The sequence below is a fragment of the Ornithorhynchus anatinus genome, chromosome 9 (genome assembly GCF_004115215.2).
Source record: "Ornithorhynchus anatinus isolate Pmale09 chromosome 9, mOrnAna1.pri.v4, whole genome shotgun sequence".
In the NCBI taxonomy this organism is placed as follows: Eukaryota; Metazoa; Chordata; class Mammalia; order Monotremata; family Ornithorhynchidae; genus Ornithorhynchus; species Ornithorhynchus anatinus.
In genome coordinates, this window is record NC_041736.1 from 26,860,674 (window position 1) to 26,887,087 (window position 26,414).

The following is a 26,414-nucleotide window of genomic DNA, read 5'->3' on the forward strand; positions in this document are numbered from 1 at the left end:
AGGGGGAGAGAGGTCAGGGCTAGAGATGTAGACTTGGGTATCATCTGTGTAGACGTGGTAGATTAAGCATGGGAGGGAATGAATGAGTTCTCCAAGAGAGTGGGTGCAGATTCATAATAGAAGGGGTCCCAGAACTGAACCCTGAGGGCCTCCCACAGTTAGAGGGTGGAAGGCAGAGATGGAGCATGCAAAAGAGACTGAGAAAGAGCAGCCAGAGAGGTAGAAGATCCAGGATAGGAGAGTATCAGTGGAGCCAAGATTGGATAATGATTCCAGAAGAAGAGGGTGGATGAGTGTGGAAGAGGGTGGAAGGCAGTTTCTAGGTAGAGGAGGATTAAGATGGAGTAGAGACCACTGGATTTGGCAGGAAGGAGACCATTTGTGACCTTTGAGAAGGTGGTTTCTGTGGAGTGAAGGGGGCGGAAGCCAGACTGGAGGGGATCAAGGAGAGAATCGGAGGAGAGGAACTTGAGACAGTGGGTGTGGACAATTTGATCAAGGAGTTTGGAGAAGAATGGTAGGAGGGAGATGGGGCCATAAGTGGAGGGAGCTGGAGAGTCAAGGGAGGGTTTTTTAGTATAGGGGAGACACGGGCATGTCTCTCCATCTACTTCTTCATTGTACTCCATGCCTCAGAAGGAATATGACTTTCAGAGCAGAGACAGTACAAATGGCACAGTGAACAAGCCCTGTAATTCATTCAATCGTATTGATTGAGCTCTTACTATGTGCAGAGCAATGTACCAAGCACTTGGAATGTACAGTTTGGCAACAGGTAGAGACAATCCCTGCCCAACAACGGGCTCACAGTCTAAACAATCACTTCCTCTGTCCAGGTGTTCAGTCTCAGGACCATCTCATCTGTTGTTTCCAGATGCAGACACAGAACTTCACCAACTGACTGCTGTTAAATTAGCACATTGTCTGCCTTCACATTATTTATATTGTTGAGAAGGTTCAAGACACGACTGCCAGTTTCTAGTCCTGCCGATTCAGTCATCTGACAGAGGGGTGACTCGACCCCTAACAGAAGAGAGAAGCAGCGTGGCTCAGTGGAAAGAGCCTGGGCTTTGGAGTCAGAGCTCATGAGTTCAAATCCCAGGTCTGCCACCTGTCAGCTGTGTGACTGTGGGCAAGTCACTTAACTTCTCTGTGCCTCAGTTACCTCATCTGTAAAATGAGGATGAAGACTGTGAGCCCCACATGGGACAACCTGATTCCCCTGTGTCTACCCCAGCGCTTAGAACAGTGCTCTGCACATAGTAAGCGCTTAACAAATACCAACATTATTATTCCCTTCATGACTTTTGCCTAGGAATATTTTTCTAGTTGCAAGGGATTTTTCCTCCTTTCCCAAACTTCAAAAAAACTTTTTATTCCCAAGGAACGTTTTAGAGATGAACAAAATACACACACACACACACACACTCACACACATGACCCTGTCCTGGTAACCTTGCTGTTTGTCTAATGCTCTGGGAATCAGGGGACCTGAATCTTAGTCCAGGTCCGGCCTGTGAGAGTTAACACCTCAGTGGTGAAGCCTCCATCCTCTGGAGCCATCTCATCCACTTGTGCTTCACTGTCATCTCCCCTGCTAGACTGTAAATTCCTCAAGGGTAGATACCACATGCACTGAATCTATTATGCTCTCCTAAGCACTTAATGCAGTCTTCTGCACTCTGAATAGTGAACAGGTAGGCAAAAAGAGCCTCAACTACTGTGCACCTCTCTCATTTTGCATTAGTGGCTAATCGCCCCACAGTATCGTACCTTCCCTGCTGTGTATTGACAGACAGTAGGCTCACTGTGGACAAGGAATGAGTGCATTTTGTTATATTAGACTTTTCCAAGAGCCCAGTACAGTGCTCAGCACACAGTAAGTGATCGATAGATACGATTGACTGACTGACTGACAATTCTTCCAAATTCACAGCAGATCCCAGCAATGCTGGTGAGAATTTCACATCCACAGAACCTTGAGGTTTCTGTTCCTCTGAGTCTCCCCTTTTGATGCCTCCCTTTTCCTATCACAATTCCCACTGATCCTGGTTCCCAAACCAGAGTTGGAAAATTTTATGGATTTGCCTTCCCCCCACCCCCAGCCTGGCAAATGTATGCAGGTAAAAGTTTACTGGAGTGAGGATTTTGTTCATCTCTAAAATGTTTCTTGGGAATAGAAAGGTGTTTTTTTTTAAATCTGAGAAAGGAGGGAAAATCGCTTTGGGGGTTCAACTAGAAAAATATTCACAAGCAAAATAAGGTGAAACCAAGTTAAAGATATGTTTTAAAATTTTGCAATAATATACAATTTTTTATAATAATTCTAGTAGTTGATATTTTCTGAGAAACACAAAGCTTTATATAATCTCATATATGAGTATATGCATATTTAGCTGGAACCTTTGCAATTAAAAGATGAAAATCAGGGAGGCCTTATTAGTTTTTTTTAAAAAAAGTTGGCATAGAATGATTCTAAAGCTACTGTATTATAAATGCAAAGCTTGAAATAGTAAAACCACATCTGTGGAAAATTTAATTAACCAATCAATCAATGATATTTATTGACTGCTTACTGCATGCAAAGCACTGTACTAAGTACTTGGGAGAGTACAATACAATAAAATTGGTAGACAAGGAGCATTCACTAGAGGGGATGGTAGATATTAAAATAAATTATGGTTATTCATTCATTCAGTAGTATTCATTGAGCACTTACTATGTGCAGAGCACTGTACTAAGCGCTTGTAATGTACAGTTTGACAGCAGAGACAATCCCTGGCAAATGATGGGCTTACAGTCTAATCGATGTATATAAGTGCTCAGTGGCTGAGGGTGGGATAAATATCAAGTGACTATATGGTACAGGCTCAATTGCTTAGGTGATACAGAAGGAAGATAAGGTAGGGAAAATAAGGGATTAGTTTTCAAAGACTTCTTGGAGATGTGATTTTAGTAGGACTTTTAAGGTGGGAAGAGTGGAGGTCTCTCTCATATAAACAGGGAGGAAGTTCCAGTCCAAAGGGAGGATGTGGGCAAAGATTCAGCACAAGATAGATGAGATTGCGGTACAGTAAGGAGGTTGGTATTAGAGGAGGGAATCGTGCTGGCTGTGTTGTAGGGGGAAATAAGAAATAAAATAGGAGGGAGAAAGCTAATGAATGCCTTAAAGCCCATGCTAAGGCATTTCTCTTTAAAGGGAAAGTAGATGGGCAACCCCTGGGTAGTGGGAAGATGTAGACAGAGCAGTTTTTTTTAGAAAAGTGATCTAAGGTGCAGAGTGAAATAAAGGACTAGATGGGAGAGAGAGAGAGAGAGAGAGGAAGCAGGGAGATCAGTAAGGGGGCTGATGCAGTAGTCAAGAAGGGATATGAAAGTGTAAAAGAGCAAATTTTAGAGATGTTATAAAGGTAGAGCTGATGCCTTACTTTTCCCTACAAGGATAATTAGTCGATTACGTTCTTGCATTTTATAGTCATGGAAATGTACTGTAAGAATTGAGTCTTTCAAAATCTTTAATGTGGCTTAGTGGAAAGAGCACCGGCTTGGGAGTCAGAGGACATGGGTTCTAATCCGAGTTCTGCCATTTGTCTGCTGTGTGACTTTGGGCAAGCCACTTAACTTCTCTGTGCCCCTTATCTGTAAAATGGGGATTAAAACTGTGAGCCCCATGTGGGACAATCTGATTACAGTGCTTGGCACATAGTAAGCGCTTAACAAATACTATAATTATTATTGTCATTATTATTTAACTCATCCAGACTGGTCAGTTTGTTAGGCTTGCAATACACCATCAAAATTTACAGATTACGCTTTTGGTGTGGTGCTTATGCTGAATAAACAGAGTGGCCTAGTGGAAAGAGCATGGACCTGGGAGTCAGATTCTAATACTGGGTTTGCCGTTTACCTGCTGTGTGACCTTGTGTAAGTCACTTAACTTCTCTGTACCTCAGTTTCCTCATCTCTAAAATGAGGATTCACTACCCTTTCTCCCTCCTATTTTAGACTGTGAGCCCCAGGTGGGACAGGTACTGGGTCGGATCTAATTATCTTGTCTAATTATCTAATTACCCCAGCATTTAGTATAGTGCTTGGCACATAGTAAGAGTTTAATATCACAAGCATCATCATCATCAACATCAATATAAAAGAGATTTTAAAATTTTCAAAGATTACAACAGTGCATTTACAAAGCATCCTGTGGCACAGTTAAAACATTCAATCTTTTGAGCAAAATGGCATTGAAGACCCTGCTTTTGGGTTTCAGAGGTGGTTAAATTAATGACTTTTAAGATTTTCTTTTTTCAAATCAGCCCAAATTTGAAAGCTTTATATTCCTTTTGGTTTCTATGTTTTTGGCTATTAATTTTGATCAATGATGATACTAATAATGATAATAATTGTGGTGTTTATTAAGTGCTTACTATGTGCCAGGCACTGTACTAAGCACTGGGGTGTATACAAGCAAATCAGGTTGGACATAGTCCCTGTCCCACATGGGGCTCACAGTCTCACTCCCCATTTTACAGATGAGGCCACTGAGGCACAGAGAATTTAAGTGGCTTTCCCAAGTCCACACAGCAGACAAGTGGTGGAGGCAGGATTAGAACCCATGTCCTCTAACTCCCAAGCCCATGTTGTTTCCACTAAGCTATGCTGCTCCTCTGTTGGTAACTCAAATGAACTGCCAACTCTGAAGGCAGGGGATGGGTTTAATTCCCTCACAAAAATAAGTTTAGGTTCCTGAGACTCCCAGCTGATCCCGGATTGTCCCAGGACTCTGGGTTTCTCGGTTGCTGCCAGTGTTCAAGTATACTTCTAGAGTCAAAAAGTGGAATTAATGGTGAGGAAGTGTAACACTGGGAATCATAGGAACCTAGCCCAATTTTTACCGTAGAGGTCAAATCTTTGACTAGTTGTATCTTTTTCAGTTCACTGCAAGTTCCACAGATATAGTACCCCCATGAACAGCCAGGAATATATACTTGCCAGTGATATTTATTGGGCACTTATTCTATGCAGATCATTGTGCTAAGCACTCAGGAGTGTGCCTTAGAGTTGATAGACAAATACAGGCTTTCAATGATCTTACAATCTAGTCAGAGACATTCACTAAAAAAAAAATATGGGTAGGGAGAAGGAATTGAGCATTAGTATGTTTTCCAGGGTCCATTAAATTTACTACTCAGTTAAGTATGATTATTGAAAACATCATCCAGAGTCTTCAAATCACTTATACATGAGCTGCTCTTCAATCAGTTAATCAATTATATTTATTGAGAGCTTACTGTGTGCAGAAGACTGTATTTAGTGCTTGGAGAAGCAGTGTGGTTCAGTGGAAAGAGCCCAGGCTTGGAAGCCAGAGGTCAGGGGTTCGAATCCCAGCCCCACCACTTGTCAGCTGTGTGAATGTGGGCAAGTCACTTAACTTCTCAGAGCCTCAGTTCCCTCATCTGTAAAATGGGGATTAAAACTGTGAGCCCCATGTGGGACAATCTGATCACCCTGTATCTACCCCAGCGCTTAGAACAGTGCTCTGCACATAGTAAGCACTTAACGAATACCAACATCATTATTATTATTATTACAATAAAATTGGTAGACACGATCCCTGACCACAGATGGACTCCTCTGGAAGCAAACGCCCAAGAAATCATTTAAGTGATGGTTTATCATTTCTCATAATTTTGTCAATCAGTCATTATTTATTGAACCCTTTCTATGTGCAGAGGATTGTACTGAGCACTCGAGAGAGTGCAGTAGAGTTCATAGACATGATCCCTGCCCACAAAGATCCAAGCACTTAGTCTGAAGATGAAAATTTTGTACCAGCCCACACATGGAAATCCCTATAATAATAACAACAATAATAATAATAATAATGATGATGGTATTTGTTAAGCACTTACTATGTGCCAGGCACTGTACTGTACATAAGCAAAGAACTCCATCGATGATGCTGTTGTTGTCACTAAATTCTGATACCTAGGCAGCATGATGCTCAGTGCTGCCAACATAGTACATAGAAGATGACATTAGAGTTAGCCTGTCTTTTGGGACACTGACAGTGTATGATGTCAACAAGATACCCGATTCAGATGATAGAAGGAGAACCAGGACAAGACAGTGTCAGTAAAGCTGAGATTGAATAATGTTTCCAGGAGAAGAGCGGTGATTGACAGAGTTGACCTATGCACATAGATCTATACCCTTTAGGCACTTGATATGCACCCCACACTCATCCCCTAAGAACTTATATGCATATCCATTTATTTTAGTGTCTGTATCTCCCTCTAGACTGTAAATTCCCTGTGGGAAGGGAACATGATTATCAACTCTGTTGTACTCTCCCAAGAAGGAGGGTAGCACAGATAAGTAAGAGAGAGAGCTTTATTGAGTGCTGTTTGGTGAGGACTTTCTGCTTGATGCAGAGATGGATGGGCAACCATCTGCTGGGAAGCAGCGTGGCGCAGTGGAAAGAGCACGGGCTTTGGAGTCAGGGCTCATGAGTTCGAATCCCAGCTCTGCCACTTGTCGGCTGTGTGACTGTGGGCAAGTCACTTAACTTCTCTGTGCCTCAGCTACCTCATCTGTAAAATGGGGATGAAGACTGTGAGCCCCACGCGGGACAACCTGATTCCCCCGTGTCCACCCCAGCGCTTAGAACAGTGCTCTGCACATAGTAAGCGCTTAACAAATACCAACATTATTATTATTATTATTAACCATCAGAAAATTCTGAGGGATGGGAACACATGCACAGAACAATTTCTTATAAAAATCATTTGGGCAGCAGGGTGGAGTATGGACTGGAGAGGGGAGAGGTTAGAGGTCAGCGAGGAGGTTGATCCTGTAGCCAGGGTGTGTCAAGTGTCTGAATCAGCGTGATGGCCATTTGAATGGAGATTAGTCAATCAATCAATCAATTGTATTTATTGAGGGCTTACTCTCTCGTTCACCCCACACATCCTATCCGTTACCAAGACCTGCCGGTTTCACCTTTACAATATCACCAAGATCCGCCCTTTCCTCTCTACCCAAACGGCTACCTTAATGCTACAGGCTCTTGTTATATCCTGGCTAGACTACTGTGTCAGCCTTCTCTCTGATCTCCCTTCCTCCTCTCTCACCCCGCTCCAGTCTATTCTTCACTCCACTGCCCGGCTCATCTTCCTGCAGAAACGATCTGGGCATGTCACTCCCCTTCTTAAACCCCTCCAGTGGTTGCCTATCGACCTCCACTCCAAACAAAAACTCCTCACTCTAGGCTTCAAGGCTCTCCATCACCTTGCCCCTTCCTACCTCTCCTCCCTTCTCTCTTTCTACTGCCCACCCCGCATGCTCTGCTCCTCTGCCGCCCACCTCCTCGCCATCCCTCGGTCTCGCCTATCCCGCCGTCAACCCCTGGGCCACGTCCTCTCGTGGTCCTGGAATGCCCTCCCTCCTCACCACCGCCAATCTAATTCTCTACCCCTCTTCAAATCCCTACTTAAAACTCACCTCCTGCAAGAGGCCTTCCCAGACTGAGCTCCTGCCTTTTTCCCTCTGCTCCCTCTACCCCCCCCTTCACCTCTCCGCAGCTAAACCCTCTTCTCCCCCTTTCCCTCTCCTCCTCCCCCTCTCCCATCCCACCCCCTCAACACTGTACTCGTCCGCTCGACTGTATATATCTTTACCACCCTATTTATTTTGTTTATTTTGTTTAATGAGATGTACATCACCCTGATTCTATTTATTTGCCATTGTTTTTGTGAGATGTTCTTCCCCTTGACTCTATTTATTGCCATTGTTCTTGTCTGCCTGTCTCCCCCGATTAGACTGTAAGCCCGTCAAATGGCAGGGACTGTCTCCATCTGTTGCCGACTTGTTCATTCCAAGCACTTAGTACAGTGCTCTGCACATAGTAAGCACTCAGTAAATACTACTGAATAAATGAATGTACAGAGCATAGCACTAAGCATTTGGGAGAGTAAAATAGAGTTGGTAGACATTTTCCTTGCCCACAAGGAATTTACAGCCTAGAGATTAAGGAGAAAATCTTGGATTTATTAATAATAATAGTGGCTTTTGTTAAGCACTCTATTAGAAACAAGACAATCAGGTTAGACACAGATTATGTCCTCCACGGGGATTACAGCCTCAGTAGGAAGGAAAGCAGGTAGTTAATCCACATAATGCAGATGAGGAAACTGAGGAAACTCAGCTTCCTTATGCCCCTGCCATACCAGCATCAGCCATCTTCTATTCAAGCATTTTGTCAACAACTTAGAACACTGAGTTAGCTGAGCTGTGGGAGCAGAGCCCGTGAAGCCTTCAGGGATTGAGTCTCCTGGGTGGGATCCATAAACCAAGATGCTGGACAAGTCTGATCATGTTGATGAGGTTTATCCAGGTATCCTTACTTGCCTCATTTACATGCTCTGCACAGGCATTTTTAACAAACAGACTTTTAACCTTGTCTTCTATGCTTCCTGTTTTTCCTGCCTTGCCTAACTCCTCTAAAATTATTTTCAGTCAATTCTATTGCTGCTCAGCACAACTGAGTCCCACGGTGTGGACTGTTGGAAAGAACACAGGACTGAGAATCAGGAGATGTGGCTTCAAATCCACACTCTGCCACTTGTGTGTTCTGGAAGCTTGGGCCAATCACTTAACTTTTCTATGCCTCAGTTTCCTAACCTGTAAAATGGAACTATCCCTCCCTTTTAGACTGTGAGTCCCATGTGGGACAGGGTCTTCATCCAATCTATCTTGTATTTACCACAATGTTTGAAAAATAATGAGTGCTTAACAAATACCACAGTTCTTATAACCCTCTTGAATGGTATCAATCAATCAATTTTATTTACTGAGCACTTACTGAATGCAGGGCACTGTATTATGTGCTTGGGAGAGTACATTAGAACAATATAACAGACACATCACTGTCCACAGTGAACCTACTGTGCAGAGGGGGCTTATCAGCTACTTGAGAATAATCCAGTGAATCAGCAGAAAGATCACCCAAGCATTCCTTTTGTCTCGACTGCTCTAACAGAACATTTCTGATCCTGGGAGAGCACTGTCTCAGACATTCAATACTGTCCTTACTTAGGCACAGTTTTGAGTTTCCTTAAAACTAAGCCCAATATTATTTCCTTCCTGGATGGTTTGTGCCCACTGGAGTGGTAGAACCATGCCTAGAATTATTTTAACCCAAATTAAGCTTGAACAAGCAGTGTCCTGGCTGGGACCTTTCCCATATCTGGCCTTTCTCTTTAATATGAAAATTAGATCAGTACCTAAACACATTATGCCCATGGGCTACTATTCCTCCTTCCGGGAAATATTAAATGGCCCAGTCATTTTCAAGGATAAGATTTTCCATGGAGATCCCTACCCAGTAATAGAGAACTCGGGCAAACAAATAATGCACATAAACAGCCCATACCTTTATAGATTTTGTAACTGCATACCTGCAGTTTATGTTTGTTTATTGTTTGTTCTCCTCTCTAGACTGTAAGATCACTGTGGACAGGATACATGTCTATTAATTCTGTTATATTGTACTCTCCTAAATGCTTAGTACAGTGCTCTGCACACAGTAAATATGATTGACTGATTGTTTAATTCTGTGTCAGGGTGTATCATTTTGCCAAATAAATCCGTGCAAATAAGGGAAAGAGATAGAGATGTCACGTGGCCTCATGAAAAGAGCACAGGCCTGGTGGCCCCGGAACCTGGGTTCTAATCCCAGCTCTGCCACTTGCCTGCTGTTTGACCTTGGGCAAGCCATTTAATTTATTTTTGCTTCTGTTTCCTCAGAATGGGGATTAAATTACCTATTCCCCCTCTCAATTAGAATGTTTGGATTTGTTTTCCATTTGGGTTTGATTAACTTAAAAAAAGTGAAGCTTACGGCTGTATTTTCATGTGAGAATTCATGCCTATTCTGCAACTTCTGCAAGCATGCTAAAATTAAAGCCTGAACATCCCTGCCCAAGTATTAGTTCAGCTTGGAAATCCTCTCTACTCTCCAGGGCCAGGGGGAAGTAGGAAGGTGAAAGGGGGAAGACAAGAGTGGAGATAAATTGCCCTGAGAAAATGTAGATAGAGCAAATATGATTTTTCCATAATGAGTACTGTCAACTCTGTTGTGTACAGTCCTGGATACACAGTAGTACTCAATAAATGTTACCGATTGATTTTAAATTAAACATTGAAATGCAGTTAAAGCCTTTTTAGTGGTGACTTACCATAATGAAACAGCAAAATATAACATTTTAATGAAAATATAATCTGATGACTAAATATTTTGTAGTTGTTCTACTCAAAGACACCACTGAGGATGAAATTCATCTTTGGTTGCTTGTCTATTTCCTCATTTGCAAAATGCCGATTCAATACTACTCTCCCTCCTACTTATTGAGTCCCACGTGGGCCAGGAACTGTGTCCATCTTGATAAGCATTTAACTACACTAGCTCTTAGAACGGTGCTTGATACATAGTAAGCACTTAATAAATAAGCTAAAAAAGTTAGACATTTTCTTAAAAGGTCTTTCTTTCTCCTTATGATTTCATTTCTGATCCACTGCCCAAAGCTTCTTTCATTCATTAGTGGAAATAAGACTCTGTGTGTGTGTGTGTGTGTGTGTGTGTGTGTGTGTGTAGAATTGAGCTGGAACAGCTGCTTTTTGACTGAGGGATGGGCTTTCCTTGGGCTGGAGGGCTGGAGGGCTGGATAGCAGACCAACGTAGAGTCCGGAACTGTGCATTACTCATTTGTGCATTTGGTTAGTTGTGATGGCCGTCCTGCCTTCACTCCTTTGAGATGTTAAAGATCCTTTGACAAGCAGTTCAGAGGAGAAAAGAGCTGAACAAAAATGATCCTGCAATTGTCTTTTCTACTCTGGATTAGTATTTGTGACTTCATAATTATAGTTCAGTATTGTCTGTGAGACAGACATTCCCGTGATTCCTAGATAGGGAGGGGAATGGTGAGAGAGGTAGGAAAAGGAGGAGGAGGAGGAGTTTGAGAAGAAAGATGAGTAGTTCAGTTTTAACAGTAATATTGGTATTTATTAAGTGCTTACTTTGTCCCAAGTTCTCAACTAAGTTCTGGGGCAGAGATAAGTTGTTCAGACATGGTCCAGGCCCCACTAGGGCTCACATTCTAATTAGGAGGAAGAATAGGTAATTTAATCCCCATTTTTACAGTTGAGGAAACAGAAGCAAAAATAAATGGCTTGCCCGAGGTCACACAGCAGGCAAGTGGCAGAGCTGAGATTAGAACCGAGGTTCTTGGGCTGCCAGGCCTGTGCTCTTTCCATGAGGTCACATGACATCTTTATTGAATTTAAGGTGCCAGTGGAATATCCATATGGAGATGTCCTGGAAGCAAAAGAGAATGCGAGCTTGCAGAGCAGGTGAGAGTTTGGGATAGTCAGTGAGGTTGATATAGGAGTCATCTCAATAGAAAACAATGAGACAAGAGTTGGAGTAGGCATTGAGTTAGGAAGTGAATCAGGTGAGTTGATGAAACTAAGGTGAGGTAGCATCTCTCAAGTCAGGGGAGTGATCGATAATGTGAAAGGCATGGAAGTGATCAAAGAAGATTGGAAGAGAGTAGAACCCATTAGATTTGGCTAAAATGAGGTCATTAGAGACCTTGGGGAATGAATGTGGTCTCATGAAATCAGCAGAAAAACAGAATACACTCACCCCAGAGATAAAGCTGATACTGTTTTAATATTTTTCGTGGTTCAAAACCTCTCTGCCCTGAAGTTTCTCAATCAATTGTAATTTTTGAATGCTTATCGTGTGCAGAACATCGAACTAAGCACTTGGGAGAGTACAGTAGAACAGAGTTGGTAGATATGTTCACTCCCCACAAGGAGCTGACAATCTGCAGAACAAGCGTCTTCTCCAGCCTCCTGCAACGACTCATAATCATACTTCAACTCATTTAGCTAATGTGGGACGTTATTCTTTGATTTATTTTAAGAAAGATGTGACACCAGTTAAGCGATGCTTAATGTAATAGTGTCGAGACCACCAAGATATTTCATATTTCTTTTTTCAGTGGTTCTGGAACAGATCCCATTTTAATAGCACGTAAAACTGTGGGAAAATGTACCCCATGATTCAGCCATTCGCAACACAGCCTGATGTTCAAGGAAGACAACCTTGCTGAAACATGAGGTCCATTTGTATTTAGAGTGGTATTTACTAAGCCAAGAATTCAACAAGTGAAAGCATTCATGTTGTCAGTATAGTTTGCCTTTGTCTCTCTTATTAGGAGCCTGAGCTGCCAGAGGATTACCCTGCACAAAAACCTGTTTTTCTCATTTGTATGTAATTCCATTGTTACCATCATTTGGCTGACTGCAGTGGCCAATAATCAGGCGCTTGTGGCTACCAACCCTGTAAGTAGAAAACATCCTATCTGGAGAAAACACAGTGATATGGTTGAAACTGCCATTTGGGAAGGGCTGCTTTGAGTAAAATTACCAATCCTCAAATTTCCAAATCTTGTTTTGTGGACAGTTTTCTCTTTGCAGTCAACAGCTGCCCCAGCCTTGAATGAAGAAGCAGGAAGAAATTATTTGAAAACTTTGAAGTGTATTTAGTAAGGCGCTCAGTGAATATTTGTCTAAGAATACTTGTTGATCATGTCAGACTAGGGAAAGCTAACACTAATTTCCCCAAAAATGAAGAACAAGGATTTGGGTTAATGTCCCAAAAGAACCCACTAGCTTTCACCCTGAACACAAGCTGCAGGAAAAGGTCACTAACCTTTCCCCTTGTTTGTCATGCTTTCTAATAGCTAAGAGAGCATTGTTTCATTCACACCAGACAATTAGTTTTGTTTTCTGATTGTCTAAAAATGGCCTTTTAATAGCCTAAGTCCCCCAGGTCCTCCCCTTACTGCAGCCCCCAACTAGCTCTGCTCACAGCATTCCCAGATGATTCGAGATCAGGGATCTATCCAGAGAGCTGGGAACAGGACAAACCAGGTACTGTTGGAAGCAGGCAAGGATCAACCAACCAATCAATCAATCATTCATATTTATTGAGCGCCTCCTGTGTGCAGATCACTGAACTAAGTACTTGGGAGAGTACAACAGAACGGAGATGGTAGACTCATCCCGTGCCCACAGTGAGTTTATAGTCTAGAAGTAGGATGGAGTGTGGAGGGTGGTGGGTATGATTGGGAGTATAGGCCCAGCCTCATGCCTCGCCCAGTCCTTCCTCAGAAACCAGTTTGAGGCCTGGCCTTTGGGAAAACTGCAGTTGTAGCCGTCTTTACTGGTGTTTTTGATGGATCTGGTGTGTGTGGGAGGGACTGGAGGAGGGAGGTGGAGGGTTTAGACTCAGGACCTATTTTGTTGAGAATAGCAGGTGAGGATGAAGAAGCACAGATGTCTAATACACAGCAAGAGAAAGAGGGGGAAAGGTCAGTCAGATCCAAATTACTACACTACAGGTTTCAGTGAACACACCAGCTACTTTCAGTTTACAGTCAGTTCCTTAGTTATGAAACGTTCTGCTCATGTATATTCACATGCAGGAATTTTCAAGACAAGTAATAATATTCCTCCATAGAAGGCTAGCAGAGAGAGAAGCAGATAATCCCTCTCCTGATTATACACAGCTCTTCCCGCCTTGATTAGTTTCCATTCCCAGGTGACTCTGGAAAATGTAGGATTTGACTTTATAATTTCCATGGCTACCACAGCTCCCTGGTCCTCTTGAGCCTTTGCCGAGGGTTTCTGGCCTGGCCATACTCTGCCACTGCAACCACACAGGAGGCTATTTATGGCCCAGAAGGAATAGTTGGTGGCTACAAAGTGGCCATGGTGGCTGTCGGCTCCTGCCACGACCTGCTGCCCATTCAGCAGATGGTAGTGCTGCTAGCTGCTGGCAGTTACTTGGCTCTCCAATCTGGTTCCAAAATGGCCAGGCCCGGAAGTAGGTAGCAGATTCATTCATTCGATCGTATTTATTGAGCGCTTACTGTGTGCAGAGAACTGTACTAAGCACTTGGAAAGTACAATTCAGCAACAGATAGGGACAATCCCTACCCAACAGTGACAATCCCTACCCAACAGTGGGCTCACCGTCTAGAAGGGGGAGACAGACAACAAAACAAAACAAGTAGACAGGCATCAGAGAGCTCACCTCCTCCGTGAGGCCTTACTAGACTGAGCCCCCCCCATTTTCCCATTTCCCTCTGCTCCTCCTCCCTTCCCCCTCCCCCCCTTCAGCACTGTGCATATTTATATTATTTATTACCTTCTTTATTTTGTTAATGAGGTATATATCTCCATGATTCTATTTATCTTGATGATGTTGTTTTGTATTCTTTTGTTCTGTTTTGCTTTGCTGACTGTCACCCTGGTTTAGACTGTGAGCCCGTCATTGGGCAGGGATTATCTCTATCTGTTGCCGAATTGTACATTCCAAGTGCTTAGTACAGTGCTCTGCACATAGTAAGCACTCAGTAAATACTATTGAATGAATGAATCAAAAGAGATCAATAGAACCATAAATAAATGCACCCCATTAATAATATAAATAGAGCAATGAATATGTACACATATATACAAGTGCTGTGGTGTGGGGATGGGGGTAGAGCAGAGGGAGGGAATTGGGGCGATGTGGAGGGAAGGAGGAGCAGAGGGAAAGGGAGGGATCAGTCTGGGAAGGCCTCCTGGAGGAGTTGAGCTCTCAGTAGGGCTCTGAAGAGGGGAAGAGAGTTAGTTTGCCGGATTTGAGGAGGGAGGACATTCCAGGCCAGAGGTAGGACTTGGGCCAGGGGTTGATGGTGGGACAGGTGGGAACGAGGCATAGTGAGGAGGTTAGTGGCAGAGGAGCAGAGTATGCAGGCTGGGTTATAGAAGGAGAGAAGGGAGGTGAGGTAGGAGGGGACAAGTGGATGGAGAGCTTTGAAGCCAATAGTGAGGAGTTTTTGCTTCCTGTGAAGGTTGATTGGCAACCACTGGAGATTTTCTGAGGAGGGGGTTGACCTGCCCAGAGTGTTTCTGTAGAAAGATAATCCGGGCATCAGAGTGAAGTATAGCCTGAAGCAGGGAGAGACAGGAGGTTGGGAGATCAGAAAGGAGGCTGATGCAGTATTACGTGTCAGGCACTGTACTAAATGCTGCAGTAAATGCAAGCTAATCACAGTTTATGTCCCACTTGGGGCTCACAGTCTTAATCCCAATTTTACAGATGAGGCTATTCTCTCTCCCTCCCTCCTAGGCGAGCTCGAGAGGTCTTTGTGGGACTCTTGTTTTATGCAAATCAGGTCAACCACAGTCTCACAGGGGGTTTAAGATTAGCACGGTGGTCCTTGGGACATAATGAGTGCTGAATGAATGCAGTCATTATTTTAAAAGAGAAATCACAATTGTTTAACTTTGATTTTGGGGCTGGGGGGAATGATGGATATGAGATTTAATATTTCATTTTCTTTCACTCAATCTATGGTATCCCCTCTTCCTTAAGGCTGGGAGGCCCATGTGGGACCCATTTATCTTGTATCTACCCCAGCATTTAGTACAGTGCTTGGCATATAATGAGCATTTATCAAATACCACAGTTATTGAGTGCTTACTCTGTGTCAAGCTAAGATCCTGGGAGAGTATAATGCAGGACAGTTGGTATATGTTCTCTGCCCACAAGGAGCTTACAGTCAGTAAGATGCTGGGCTATAGAGCACCTAGGTAACCTTTTACTCATGGGAAGCTTTGCAAATAATAAAGTCCTGGAGTTACTATTAAGCCTAACAATATGTTATAGCAATCAATTCATCAAGGGTATTTACTGAGCACTTAACTGTACTGGATTCATGATGAATTCATTAATCTTTTTCCTAGGTTAGTTGTAAAATTTCTCAGTTTATTCACCTCTACCTGATGGGCTGCAATTACTTCTGGATGCTCTGTGAAGGCATTTACCTACACACACTCATTGTGGTGGCTGTATTTGCAGAGAAGCAACATTTGATGTGGTATTATCTTCTTGGCTGGGGTAGGTACCAGTGTATATAAGCTCTTGTATGTCATTTTTACTTGAAATATTTCCCTTTTAATATGTAAGATAGGATCACCATGATTATAATTATCCCTGCGACGTTAATTGAATTCTTCATTTTGTTCATAGATGGAAATCAGACTAAAACTAGAGTCTTACTGTCTTTGTTGCTTTGTATCATTAAACAGTAAATCAAAGCATGTTTTTTTCTGTTCATAGTTCTGTACTTATCTCTTTTAGAGGAGTTTATGAACTTGTGAAACAGGATATTACTGCTCCCTTGTAGGAGAGAAAGAGGTGAAAGAGTTAAAGGCATTGAGAATGGGAGGGAGATTGTGCTTTCTTTCTTTCTTTGAAGATGTTTATTCAGCTCTGCATGTTTGTTTTCGGAGAGGTCTTCCCATTCTTAGGGTGGGGATGAGGGGGTCAAGAAGTGAATTGGAGAGGGCAAACCTTTATTTTGCCAGAAGTTCCATTTGACCTGTATTGTTCACAGAGCAAACAGAAACACTCTGTTGATGTATTTTAAAATTACCATTAGAGAACAGAATCCAAAGCAGAAAATGAATCCTAAGAGAATTAAATTACTTTGGGTAATTAGGCTAAAGTAAGCAAATAACTGAATTTCAGTATTGCCAGCATGAAATATTTGCTAACTTAATCACTTTTGTGTTTAGCATATATTAGTAATCTTTTCACTAAATGCACATTTATGTAAATCTGTTAAGTTTCTTTTTTCAGCAGGAAGAAAAAGTAATAATTTTTCAGTGATTCATACACTCCAGGAACACGTGGCTTAAGTAATAATTCTATTGCAGTGCATTTAAAACAAGGATAATAGAGAGTTACAAAAAACAATATGCTTCACATAATTTAGTTAAATTTAAGCCTTTACAGCCATTTTGTTCTGGCACAGACAAAAGTCTCAGTAAAAGTTGTTGCCTGGATGCTATTTCCTGAACCCCATCTTGGAATCAATCAGTGGTATTTATAAAGCTCTCACAGTGGGCAGAGCATTGTGCTAAACTCTTGAGAGTGCACAATACAAAAGGGTTGTAGACATGTTTCTGCCACTTGTCTCCTTTCTGACCTTGAGCAAGTCGTTCAACTTTTCTGTGCCTCAGAGGCTCTGTAACTCATCAGTAAAATGGGGATTAAGACTGCGAAACCCCATGTGGGATATGGACTGTGTCCATCTGATTATTTTAAACCTACCCGGCACATAGTAAACACTTAGCAAATACTATTCAAAACACAAAATGAAACAAAACACAAGCTTTCGGTCTAGCACAATACATACATTGTGGATATGTAAATAAGTGCTGTGGGCGAGGGTGAGGTGAATACCAAGTGCTTAAACAGGGTAAAGATTCATTCGTTCATTCGGTCGTATTTATTGAACGCTTACTGTGTGCAGAGCACTGTACTAAGTGCTTGGAATGTACAATTCAGCAATAGATATAGACAGATCCAAGTGCATAGATGATGTAGAAGGGAATGGGAGTCTGGGAAAAGAAGGCTTAATTAGAGAAGGTCTCTTGAGGGGGATGTGACCTCAGGAAGGCTTTTAAGGTCGACAGAGTGGAAGGTGGTATTTACTGAGCACTTACTTTGTGCAGAGCACTGTATTAAGCTCTTGGGAGAGTAAAGTATAACAGAGTAAGTAGACCCAATCCCTGTCCACAAGCAGAAACTCAGCAGTCCTGGGCAAGGATGTGGGTGAGAGGCTTTTCTCCCCAGTAGTCTTGGGGTCAGGACCCTCACTAGGGGAGGAAGTTTGAGACAATAGTATCCTGAGGTTCCATTCAGCAATATGATTCTGAGACTAGGAATAGAATTGCTTCCTAGAGAGAGATCTGTATCATTGAACACTCCTTTGATTTAGCACCTCATTCAGGTAAAAAAAATATAAAGGAAATGATGCCAGTGTGAATTAATAGCTAGAAAGTAAGTTAAAATTCCATCGACTATACAGATAATTTATTAAACCAAGAAGACTTGTGAATTAGAAGACTCTCAAATCTTGTTTTTTTCTCTTTGGTCTTGGAGAAAACAATCCCTTGGGTATATTAGACAATTACAACCTGACGTTCTGTTTTGAGTAATTTCCACACTTGATAATGGTACCAAAGTTTCAGCACCGCACAGACATTTTTAAAAGATGTTCTGGGAATCTGTAATTGAAGACCCCTTAATTAAACACATTTCTTAACAAGAAGATGGGAAACTGTGGACCTACTTGGACAAGCCCTAATGTTGCCTAGCAGGGAAGAGTTTCTGAAATGGAGCAATGAATATTAAACCAGTGCCTTTCAGAGCCTTACCGAGTCGGTGTAAAGGATAGAGAGGATAGACAGCCACTGCCTTTCTGCCCTGCCACATACTACCACGAGAGAAAGATTGGAGGGTCAGATTGAATTATCAATTATTGGCTTCTTATTGTTTTTCCTAGCATGCTTTTCTGCAAATGGGACTCATTTAAATTAACTTCAACTTCACAGAGAGGGTCATTTTGTTTTCTATTTATAGATGCATCTTTTAGAAAATAAGGTTGAATTGCAAGTCATGTGTTTGTTTTATATTTCTTTGATCATTCCAGGATTCCCTCTGATTCCTGCCTGCATACATGCTGTTGCTAGGAGTTTATATTACAATGACAAGTAAGGCATTATACTCTTTGTGGTTCCTAACACTCTCCAAGAAGCCTCAGTCTTTATCTGCTGATGACTTGTTTTTCTTCCAGCTGCTGGATCAGTTCTGAAACCCATCTCCTGTACATTATCCATGGACCGATTTGTGCTGCTTTGTTGGTATGTTCTACTTTGTTATTTCTGACCTGCATTTCTACTTAATTTTCTGCCTTTTTTTAGTCCTGTTTAGAAATTTCTTGGTCACAGGCAAATTAGTCATGTAAATTCTAGAATGGAGATAAATTTATAAAGGTTATTTTATGGTCATTCTTACTAAGTCGTGGATATCATGCAGATTCAATATTTACATTCTTTTTAAAGGCTAAACATGTTATCTGGCTATTTATAATTATGTAGAAGGCATAAAGGATAATCAAATAAATTACTAAAAATTTATCTTTAATGAACAAAGACATATTTTATGATTGTATCAACTTGGTAGAAATGAATTATATTCTAGAAAACCATTAGTCATTTTACAGGGGGATTATATTTTAGATAAACTCAGTGTAATAACAAGGACCTAAATTCAAACTCTGAAAATCCTGTGGTATTTATTAAATATGCTGCCAGTGAAAGATTGGCCGGAGTACATTTTTCAACCAGAGATAGTGTCATATATTTTTAATAACAAGAAGTCCAATTAATCAACCTACAATTCCAACTTTAACATGATTCATTTACATTTGCATGAAATCTATTTAGGGAGGAATCAATCAATGGCATCTATTGAGTGCTTACTCTGTGTAGAGAATTGTACTAAGTGCTCAGGAGAGTACCATAAAACAGAGTTGGTAGACATGTCCCCTGCCTGTTCGGAGCTTGCAGTCTATAGGAAAATCCTGGGGTCTAGAGACTAGTCCTAGTTATGCTAATGGGGACAATAGAATGAACTTGATTCTCCCTAATAATAATAATAATTGTGGTATTTGTTAAGTGCTTACTTTATGCCAGGGACTGTACTAAGCACTGGGGTGGATACAAGCAAATCAGGTTGGACACAATCCCTGTCCCATATGGGGTTCACAGGTCTCAATCCCTGTTTTACAGATGAGGTGACTGAGGCCCAGAGAAGTGAAGTGACTTGCCCAAGGTCACTCAGACAAGTGGCAGAGGTGGGATTAGAACCCATGCCCTTGTGACTTCCAGGCCCATGCTCTATCCACTATGCCAAAGGGGTTCCATGTGTAAAGTGTAACAGTCTGGTTCTAATTCTCCCTTTCAATCAGAAAAATTGGCTGATTGAAACCAACCACCAAACCCATCCCAACATTCTTTCCATTGTTCAGGCTTGGCTGTCAGGCTACTGGGGTGGAAGAGGAGAGCTGTCTCTGGCATCAGGCACCTGAGTCCCAGCCTTTTCTCACTATCCATTCTGAATGGAATCCAATCCAAACCACACAAAGTAATGTTCTTCTCCTCAGACAGTCCCGAGGTGGGCTATGTGAGGAGAGTAGACACTGGCAGAATAAGCAGCCACTCTTTGTGAGCTGAAATGATGAAACCATAGAAGCGTGGGTAGAAATGCTTTGAAAACACAATGTAGCAAAATCTCCAGTGATGTGGTATAGCAGGAGGTTGAAGAAAGCCATAGAAGGGAGGTTGGTTTGGTGTGAAGTAATCAGAAAAGGGTTCACTGGTAGCCGTCTTAGGGAAGCTCACGGTTCCGGAGAGGGAGAATCAATCAATCAATCAATCAATCAATCAGTCAGTGGTATTTATTGAATGTGTACCATTGCAGAGCACTGTAGTAAGCACTTGGGAAAGTACAATGCATTAGAGGTGGCAGAAATTATTCCTTCGCTCAAGGTGTTCACAGTCTACTGGAAGAGATAGATACTGAAATAAATTACAGATTGTGGAAGCATCAGAGAATAGTTAGTCAAATTAGTTGTATTTATTCAGTGTTTACTGTGGGCTGAACACTGTCCTAGGCACTTCAGAGAGTACAACACAACAGAGTTGATAGAAACTAGCAGTCTTTCCAAGCACATGATGTGGAAGGGACTGTCAGACAAGCATTCATCTTGTCAGCCATATCTACACAAAACAGTAGAAGTCATCCTCATTCATGCCATTATCAAACTTAAAGGTAGACTCTACTGACAGCATAAATGCAAATATTTGTATAGATGTTCATAACAATATGGAATAGCCTTCTTGTTGGCACAAGATGGCCGGGAATCTGGGTATCAAATTAAGGTTCTTAGTCATGCCCACATTGTGAGGTGAATTTTGTCTTTAGTAATGGCTAGTGGGCATGGTGGAGGGAGAAAAAGAGAGAGAGAGAGAGAGAGAGAGAGAGAGAAAGATAGAGAAACCTCTTAATCGTTAATTTCATTCTTTTAATTTACAACGTCTATGATTTTAACTTTTGTGTGTATTTAAGCATAGAGTTTCCCTGGTAAAATATGCCTCTGATTCGTCTTGGGCAATTTTGTTCATGGTCAATAAAATTAAGGTTAATAAATAAGACAAATAATTGTGTAGTGAAAAGGAATGAATTTGTTTAATACTGCATCTTAAATTCATATGACATACAAGATACAATTCTGTATCTTGAATTCATATGACAGTACTCTCCATGAAATGATCTGGCTTTGATCATTTCATGGAGAGTATTGTCATATTAATTCAAGTACACTGATTTACAGATCAGACAGGAGAAGGTAGTCACCACACTTTCAATTCTAGTTTGCATTAGTTACATATTTTACCAGTTGTTCTATAAATTGGGCGAGGTGGGGTGCACTTTGGGAAACTACTGATTGAAAAAATAGAACTCAGTTTCTCATATGATCACTCACGTGCACCTTGGCTTCCTATCTTTCTACTTCATTATAACAAATTTTTAATCATTCATATTTATTGAGCACTTACCATGTGTAAAACACTGTACTAAGCACTTGGGAGAGTACAATATAACAGAGTTGGTAGTCCCATTCCCTGCCCACAACTGCAGGGCAGACAGAAATCAATATAAGTAAATCAATTATGTCAGTTACATGTCAATTAAGTGTCATGGGGCTGAGAGAGGGGTAAATATAGGGTGAAAATATAAGTGCAAGACTGAGAAGGGAGTGGGAGAAGGGGAAATGAGGGTGTAATTGGGGGAAGGCCTCTTGGAGGAAATATGCTTTTAGTAAGTCTTTGAAGGTAGAGAGAGTGATTGTCTGTTGGCTATGAAGGGGGTGGGAGTTCCAGGCCAGAGACAGGGTGTGGACATTTGGTCAATGGCAAGATAGATGAGACTGAGGTACAATGAGTAGGTTGGCAATAGAGGAGCAAGGTGTGTGAGTTGGGTTATAGTTGGAAGTCAGGGAGCTAAGGTAGGAGTGAGCAACGTGATTGGGTGATTTAAAGTTTATGGTAAGGTGTTCTCTTTGATGCAGAGGTGGATGGGTAACCACTGGAGTAAGGAGTGAGGAAACATGGACCAAATGATTTTGTAGAAAATGAACGGGGCCGCAGAGCGAAGTATGAACTAGGATGGGGAGAGACAGGAGTCAGGGAGGCTGATGCAGTAATCAAGGTGAGATAGGATAAATGGTTGGATGGAGAGGAATGGCATGGCAGCCGTTTGGATGGAGAGGAATGAGAGGGTATTAGGGATTTGATGGTTGAACCAACAGTATTTGGTGACACTGGGTGCGTTGAATGAAACTAATGAACTAAGAATAAGAATCGAGCCAAGGTTACAGGCTTGTGAGACAGGGAGGATAGTGGTACTCTTTAAAGAGATGGGAAAGCCAGGGGAAGGGAAGGGAATATGAGGAGTTTTCTTTTGGATACATTAAGTTTGATGTTTCAGTGGGGCATCCAAATATAGAGGTCCTGAATGCAGGAGGAAATGTGAGATTGCCAGAAAAAGATGAGGGTTGGAGATATAGATTTGGCAATCATTCACACAGAGATGATAGTTGAATCCATGGGAGTGAATGAATTCTCTAATAATAATAATAAAATAATCTAAAAAGTTTACATGTGTTTGAAGGTTATACATTAAATGTGTGTTTCATTCAATAGTATTTATTGAGCGCTTACTATGTGCAGAGCACTGTACTAAGCACTTGGGATGAACAAGTCGGCAACAGATAGAGACAGTCCCTGCCGTTTGACGGGCTTACAGTCTAATCGGGGGAGACGGACAGACAAGAACAATGGCACTAAACAGCGTCAAGGGGAAGAACATCTCATAAAAACAATGGCAACTAAATAGAATCAAGGCGATGTACAATTCATTAACAAAATAAATAGGGTAACGAAAATATATACAGTTGAGCGGACGGGTACAGTGCTGTGGGGATGGGAAGGGAGAGGTGGAGGAGCAGAGGGAAAAGGGGAAAATGAGGCTTTAGCTGCGGAGAGGTAAAGGGGGGATGGCAGAGGGAGTAGAGGGGGAAGAGGAGCTCAGTCTGGGAAGGCCTCTTGGAGGAGGTGATTTTTAAGTAAGGTTTTGAAGAGGGAAAGAGAATCAGTTTGGCGGAGGTGAGGAGGGAGGGCGTTCCAGGACCGCAGGAGGACGTGACCCAGGGGTCGACGGCGGGATAGGCGAGACCGAGGGACGGCGAGGAGGTGGGCGGCGGAGGAGCGGAGCGTGCGGGGTGGGCGGTAGAAAGAGAGAAGGGAGGAGAGGTAGGAAGGGGCAAGGTGATGGAGAGCCTTGAAGCCTAGAGTGAGGAGTTTTTGTTTGGAGCGGAGATCGATAGGCAACCACTGGAGTTGTTTAAGAAGGGGAGTGACATGCCCAGATCGTTTCTGCAGGAAGATGAGCCGGGCAGCGGAGTGAAGAATAGACCGGAGCGGGGCGAGAGAGGAGGAAGGGAGGTCAGAGAGAAGGCTGACACAGTAGTCTAGCCGGGATATAACGAGAGCCCGTAATAGTAAGGTAGCCGTTTGGGTGGAGAGGAAAGGGCGGATCTTGGCGATATTGTAGAGGTGAAACCGGCAGGTCTTGGTAACGGATAGGATGTGTGGGGTGAACGAGAGGGACGAGTCAAGGATGACACCGAGATTGCGGGCCTGCGGGACGGGAAGGATGGTCGTGCCATCCACGGTGATGGAGAAGTCTGGGAGCGGACCGGGCTTGGGAGGGAAGATGAGGAGCTCAGTCTTGCTCATGTTGAGTTTTAGGTGGCGGGCCGACATCCAGGTGGAGACGTCCCGGAGGCAGGAGGAGATGCGAGCCTGAAGGGAGGGGGAGAGGACAGGGGCGGAGATGTAGATCTGCGTGTCATCTGCGTAGAGATGGTAGTCAAAGCCGTGAGAGCAGATGAGTTCACCGAGGGAGTGAGTGTAAATGGAGAACAGAAGAGGGCCGAGAACTGACCCTTGAGGAACTCCAACAGTTAAAGGATGGGAGGGGGAGGAGGCTCCAGCGTAGGAGACCGAGAATGATCGGCCAGAGAGGTAAGAGGAGAACCAGGAGAGGACAGAGTCCGTGAAGCCAAGGTGTTTAAGAGGAAGTGAGATGTGGGGTTCTCATTTTAGCACTTAGGTAAGCACTAGTTTTCCTTTGAATAAAATATTTCAAAACAGAAGTGAATGTTTAGGAGAGAAAATCAAATGTGGCTGGTTGAATAACACTTGATATAGTGATATTTCCATTCTAACAGCTGTTGAAATTACTCTTTTTACCTCTTCACTATTGGCTTCAAAGCTCTCCATCACTTTGCGCCGTCTTACCTCACCTCTCTTCTCTCCTTCTACATCCCAGTCCGCATACTCTGCTCCTCTGGCACTAACCTTCTCACTGGGCCTCATTCTCTCCTGTTCCGCCATCGACCCCTGGCCCAAGTCCTACCTCTGGCCTCTAATGCCAACTCTCCTCAAATCCACCAAACCAGCACACTTCCCCCCTTCAAAGTCCTACTTAAAGCTCACCTTCTCCAGGAGGCCTTCCCAGACTAAGCACCCTTTTTCCTCTACTCCTCCCCTCCCCGTCGCTCTGACTCTCTCTCTCTTTGCTCTACCCCCCTCTCCCTGCCCCACGGCACTTCTGTATGTATGTGCATATTTATCATTATAATTCTATTTTTTTATTAGTGATGTGAATATATCTATAATTCTTTGTATTTATAATAATGCTACTGATGCCTATTTACTTGTTTTATTATCTGTCTCCCCCCTTCTGGACTATGAGCCCTCTGTGGGCAGGGATTGTCTCTATTTGTTGCTGAATTGTACTTCCCAAGCACTTAGTACATTGCTCTGCACACAGTAAGCACTCAATAAATACGATTGAATGAATGAATGACTGAATGGTGGACAGCCATCACACCTCAGAATTGATCAATGTGTTGTTTATGATTGTGGTCACACCATGGGTTTCAAAAATAACATTTCATACTTTGAAGTCTAAAAAAATTAGGATGGATTATTCTTATGTCACGGTGTTTTCATAATGCCTGGGGCCAACTAATTTGTATAAGCAACGAACATATTTTTCTCATTTCTCGCACAGGATTTTTTCCCCTTTATTATATGAGTTTAAATTTGGATATGGGCATTTCTGTATCTTTCTGGATTTTGAAAACCCTGGCATTTGTCTGACACAGATTACACTTTATCTATTACAGGATGTATTTACACTTTCTCTGTCCCCTTTAGATTTAGGGCATAAGGGATAAGGATGGTGTTTGAACTCATTATCTTGTATTTATCTTAGCTTTTAGTATAGTGCTTGGCACCTAGTAAGTACCTAACAAGTACCACAATTCTTATTAGGTTGGAATCTGTAATGTTACAAGAAAGTAATGTTTCCAGAAACACCGGTTTGTTTGTCAATGAATGATAACTATTGAGATCATTAAGTTTTTGCAGCATCCACAAGTAATACTTCAACTTTCCTGTCCTTCTCAGCAATATCTTTAGAGGAGATCTCCTGCCTCCTTTCAAAAACCCTCCCCCACGACCTGTGCCTCTGACCCTGTTCCTTCGCACCTTATCAAAACACTTGTCCCCACCCTTCTTTCTTCCTTAACAGCCATCTTCAACTCTTCGCTCTCCAATGGCTTCTTTCTCCGTTTTCAATCATGCCCATGTCTTCCCTATCCTAAAAAAATCCTCCCTTGACCCCACGGCTCCTCCAGTTATTGCCCCATCTCTCTCCTACCATGTTCCTCTCCAACCTCCTTGAGTGAGTTGTCTACACCCACTGTCTAAAATTTCTCTCCTTCAGTTATCTCCTTGATCCCTCCAATCTGGCTTCTGTCCCCTTCACTCCACAGATATCGGCCTCACAAAGGTCACCAGTGATCTCCTTCTTGCCAAATCCAGTAGCCTCTACTCCATCCTAATCCTCCTCGACCTTTTGGATGCCTTTGACACTGTTGACCACACCCTTCTCCTGGAAACATTATCCAACCTTGGCTTCACTGACACTGTCCTCTCCTGGTTCTCCTCTTTCTTCCTCTGGCCGTTCATTCTCAGACTCCTCCTCTGCCTCCTACCCCCATAATGTGGGTGTCCCTCAGGGTTCAGTTCTGGGTCCCCTTCTGTTCTCCATCTACAACCGTTCCCTTGGAGAAGTCATTCACTCCCATGGCTTCATCTGTGAGGAGGACACCCCAATATACATCTCCAGCCCTGATCTCTCTCCCTCCCTGCAATCTCATATTTCCTCTTGCCTTCAAGACATCTCTACTTCAGTGTCCTCCCATCATGTCAAGCCTAACATATCCCTAACAGAACTCCTTATCTTGCCA

The 26,414-nt window shown here is 42.6% G+C and overlaps 1 protein-coding gene across 1 annotated transcript in view; it reads left to right on the forward strand.

Annotated features, from left to right (window-relative positions):
* The window catches only part of CALCRL (calcitonin receptor like receptor), a 151,499-nt gene that overhangs the window by 110,204 nt on the left and 14,881 nt on the right, over positions 1–26,414 (forward strand). The window contains exons 9-12 of the mRNA XM_029072267.2: positions 12,279–12,405; positions 15,862–16,015; positions 18,618–18,678; positions 18,762–18,828. Coding sequence (XP_028928100.1) covers positions 12,279–12,405; positions 15,862–16,015; positions 18,618–18,678; positions 18,762–18,828 — 409 coding nt within the window. The remainder of the gene's footprint in view (positions 1–12,278; positions 12,406–15,861; positions 16,016–18,617; positions 18,679–18,761; positions 18,829–26,414) is intronic.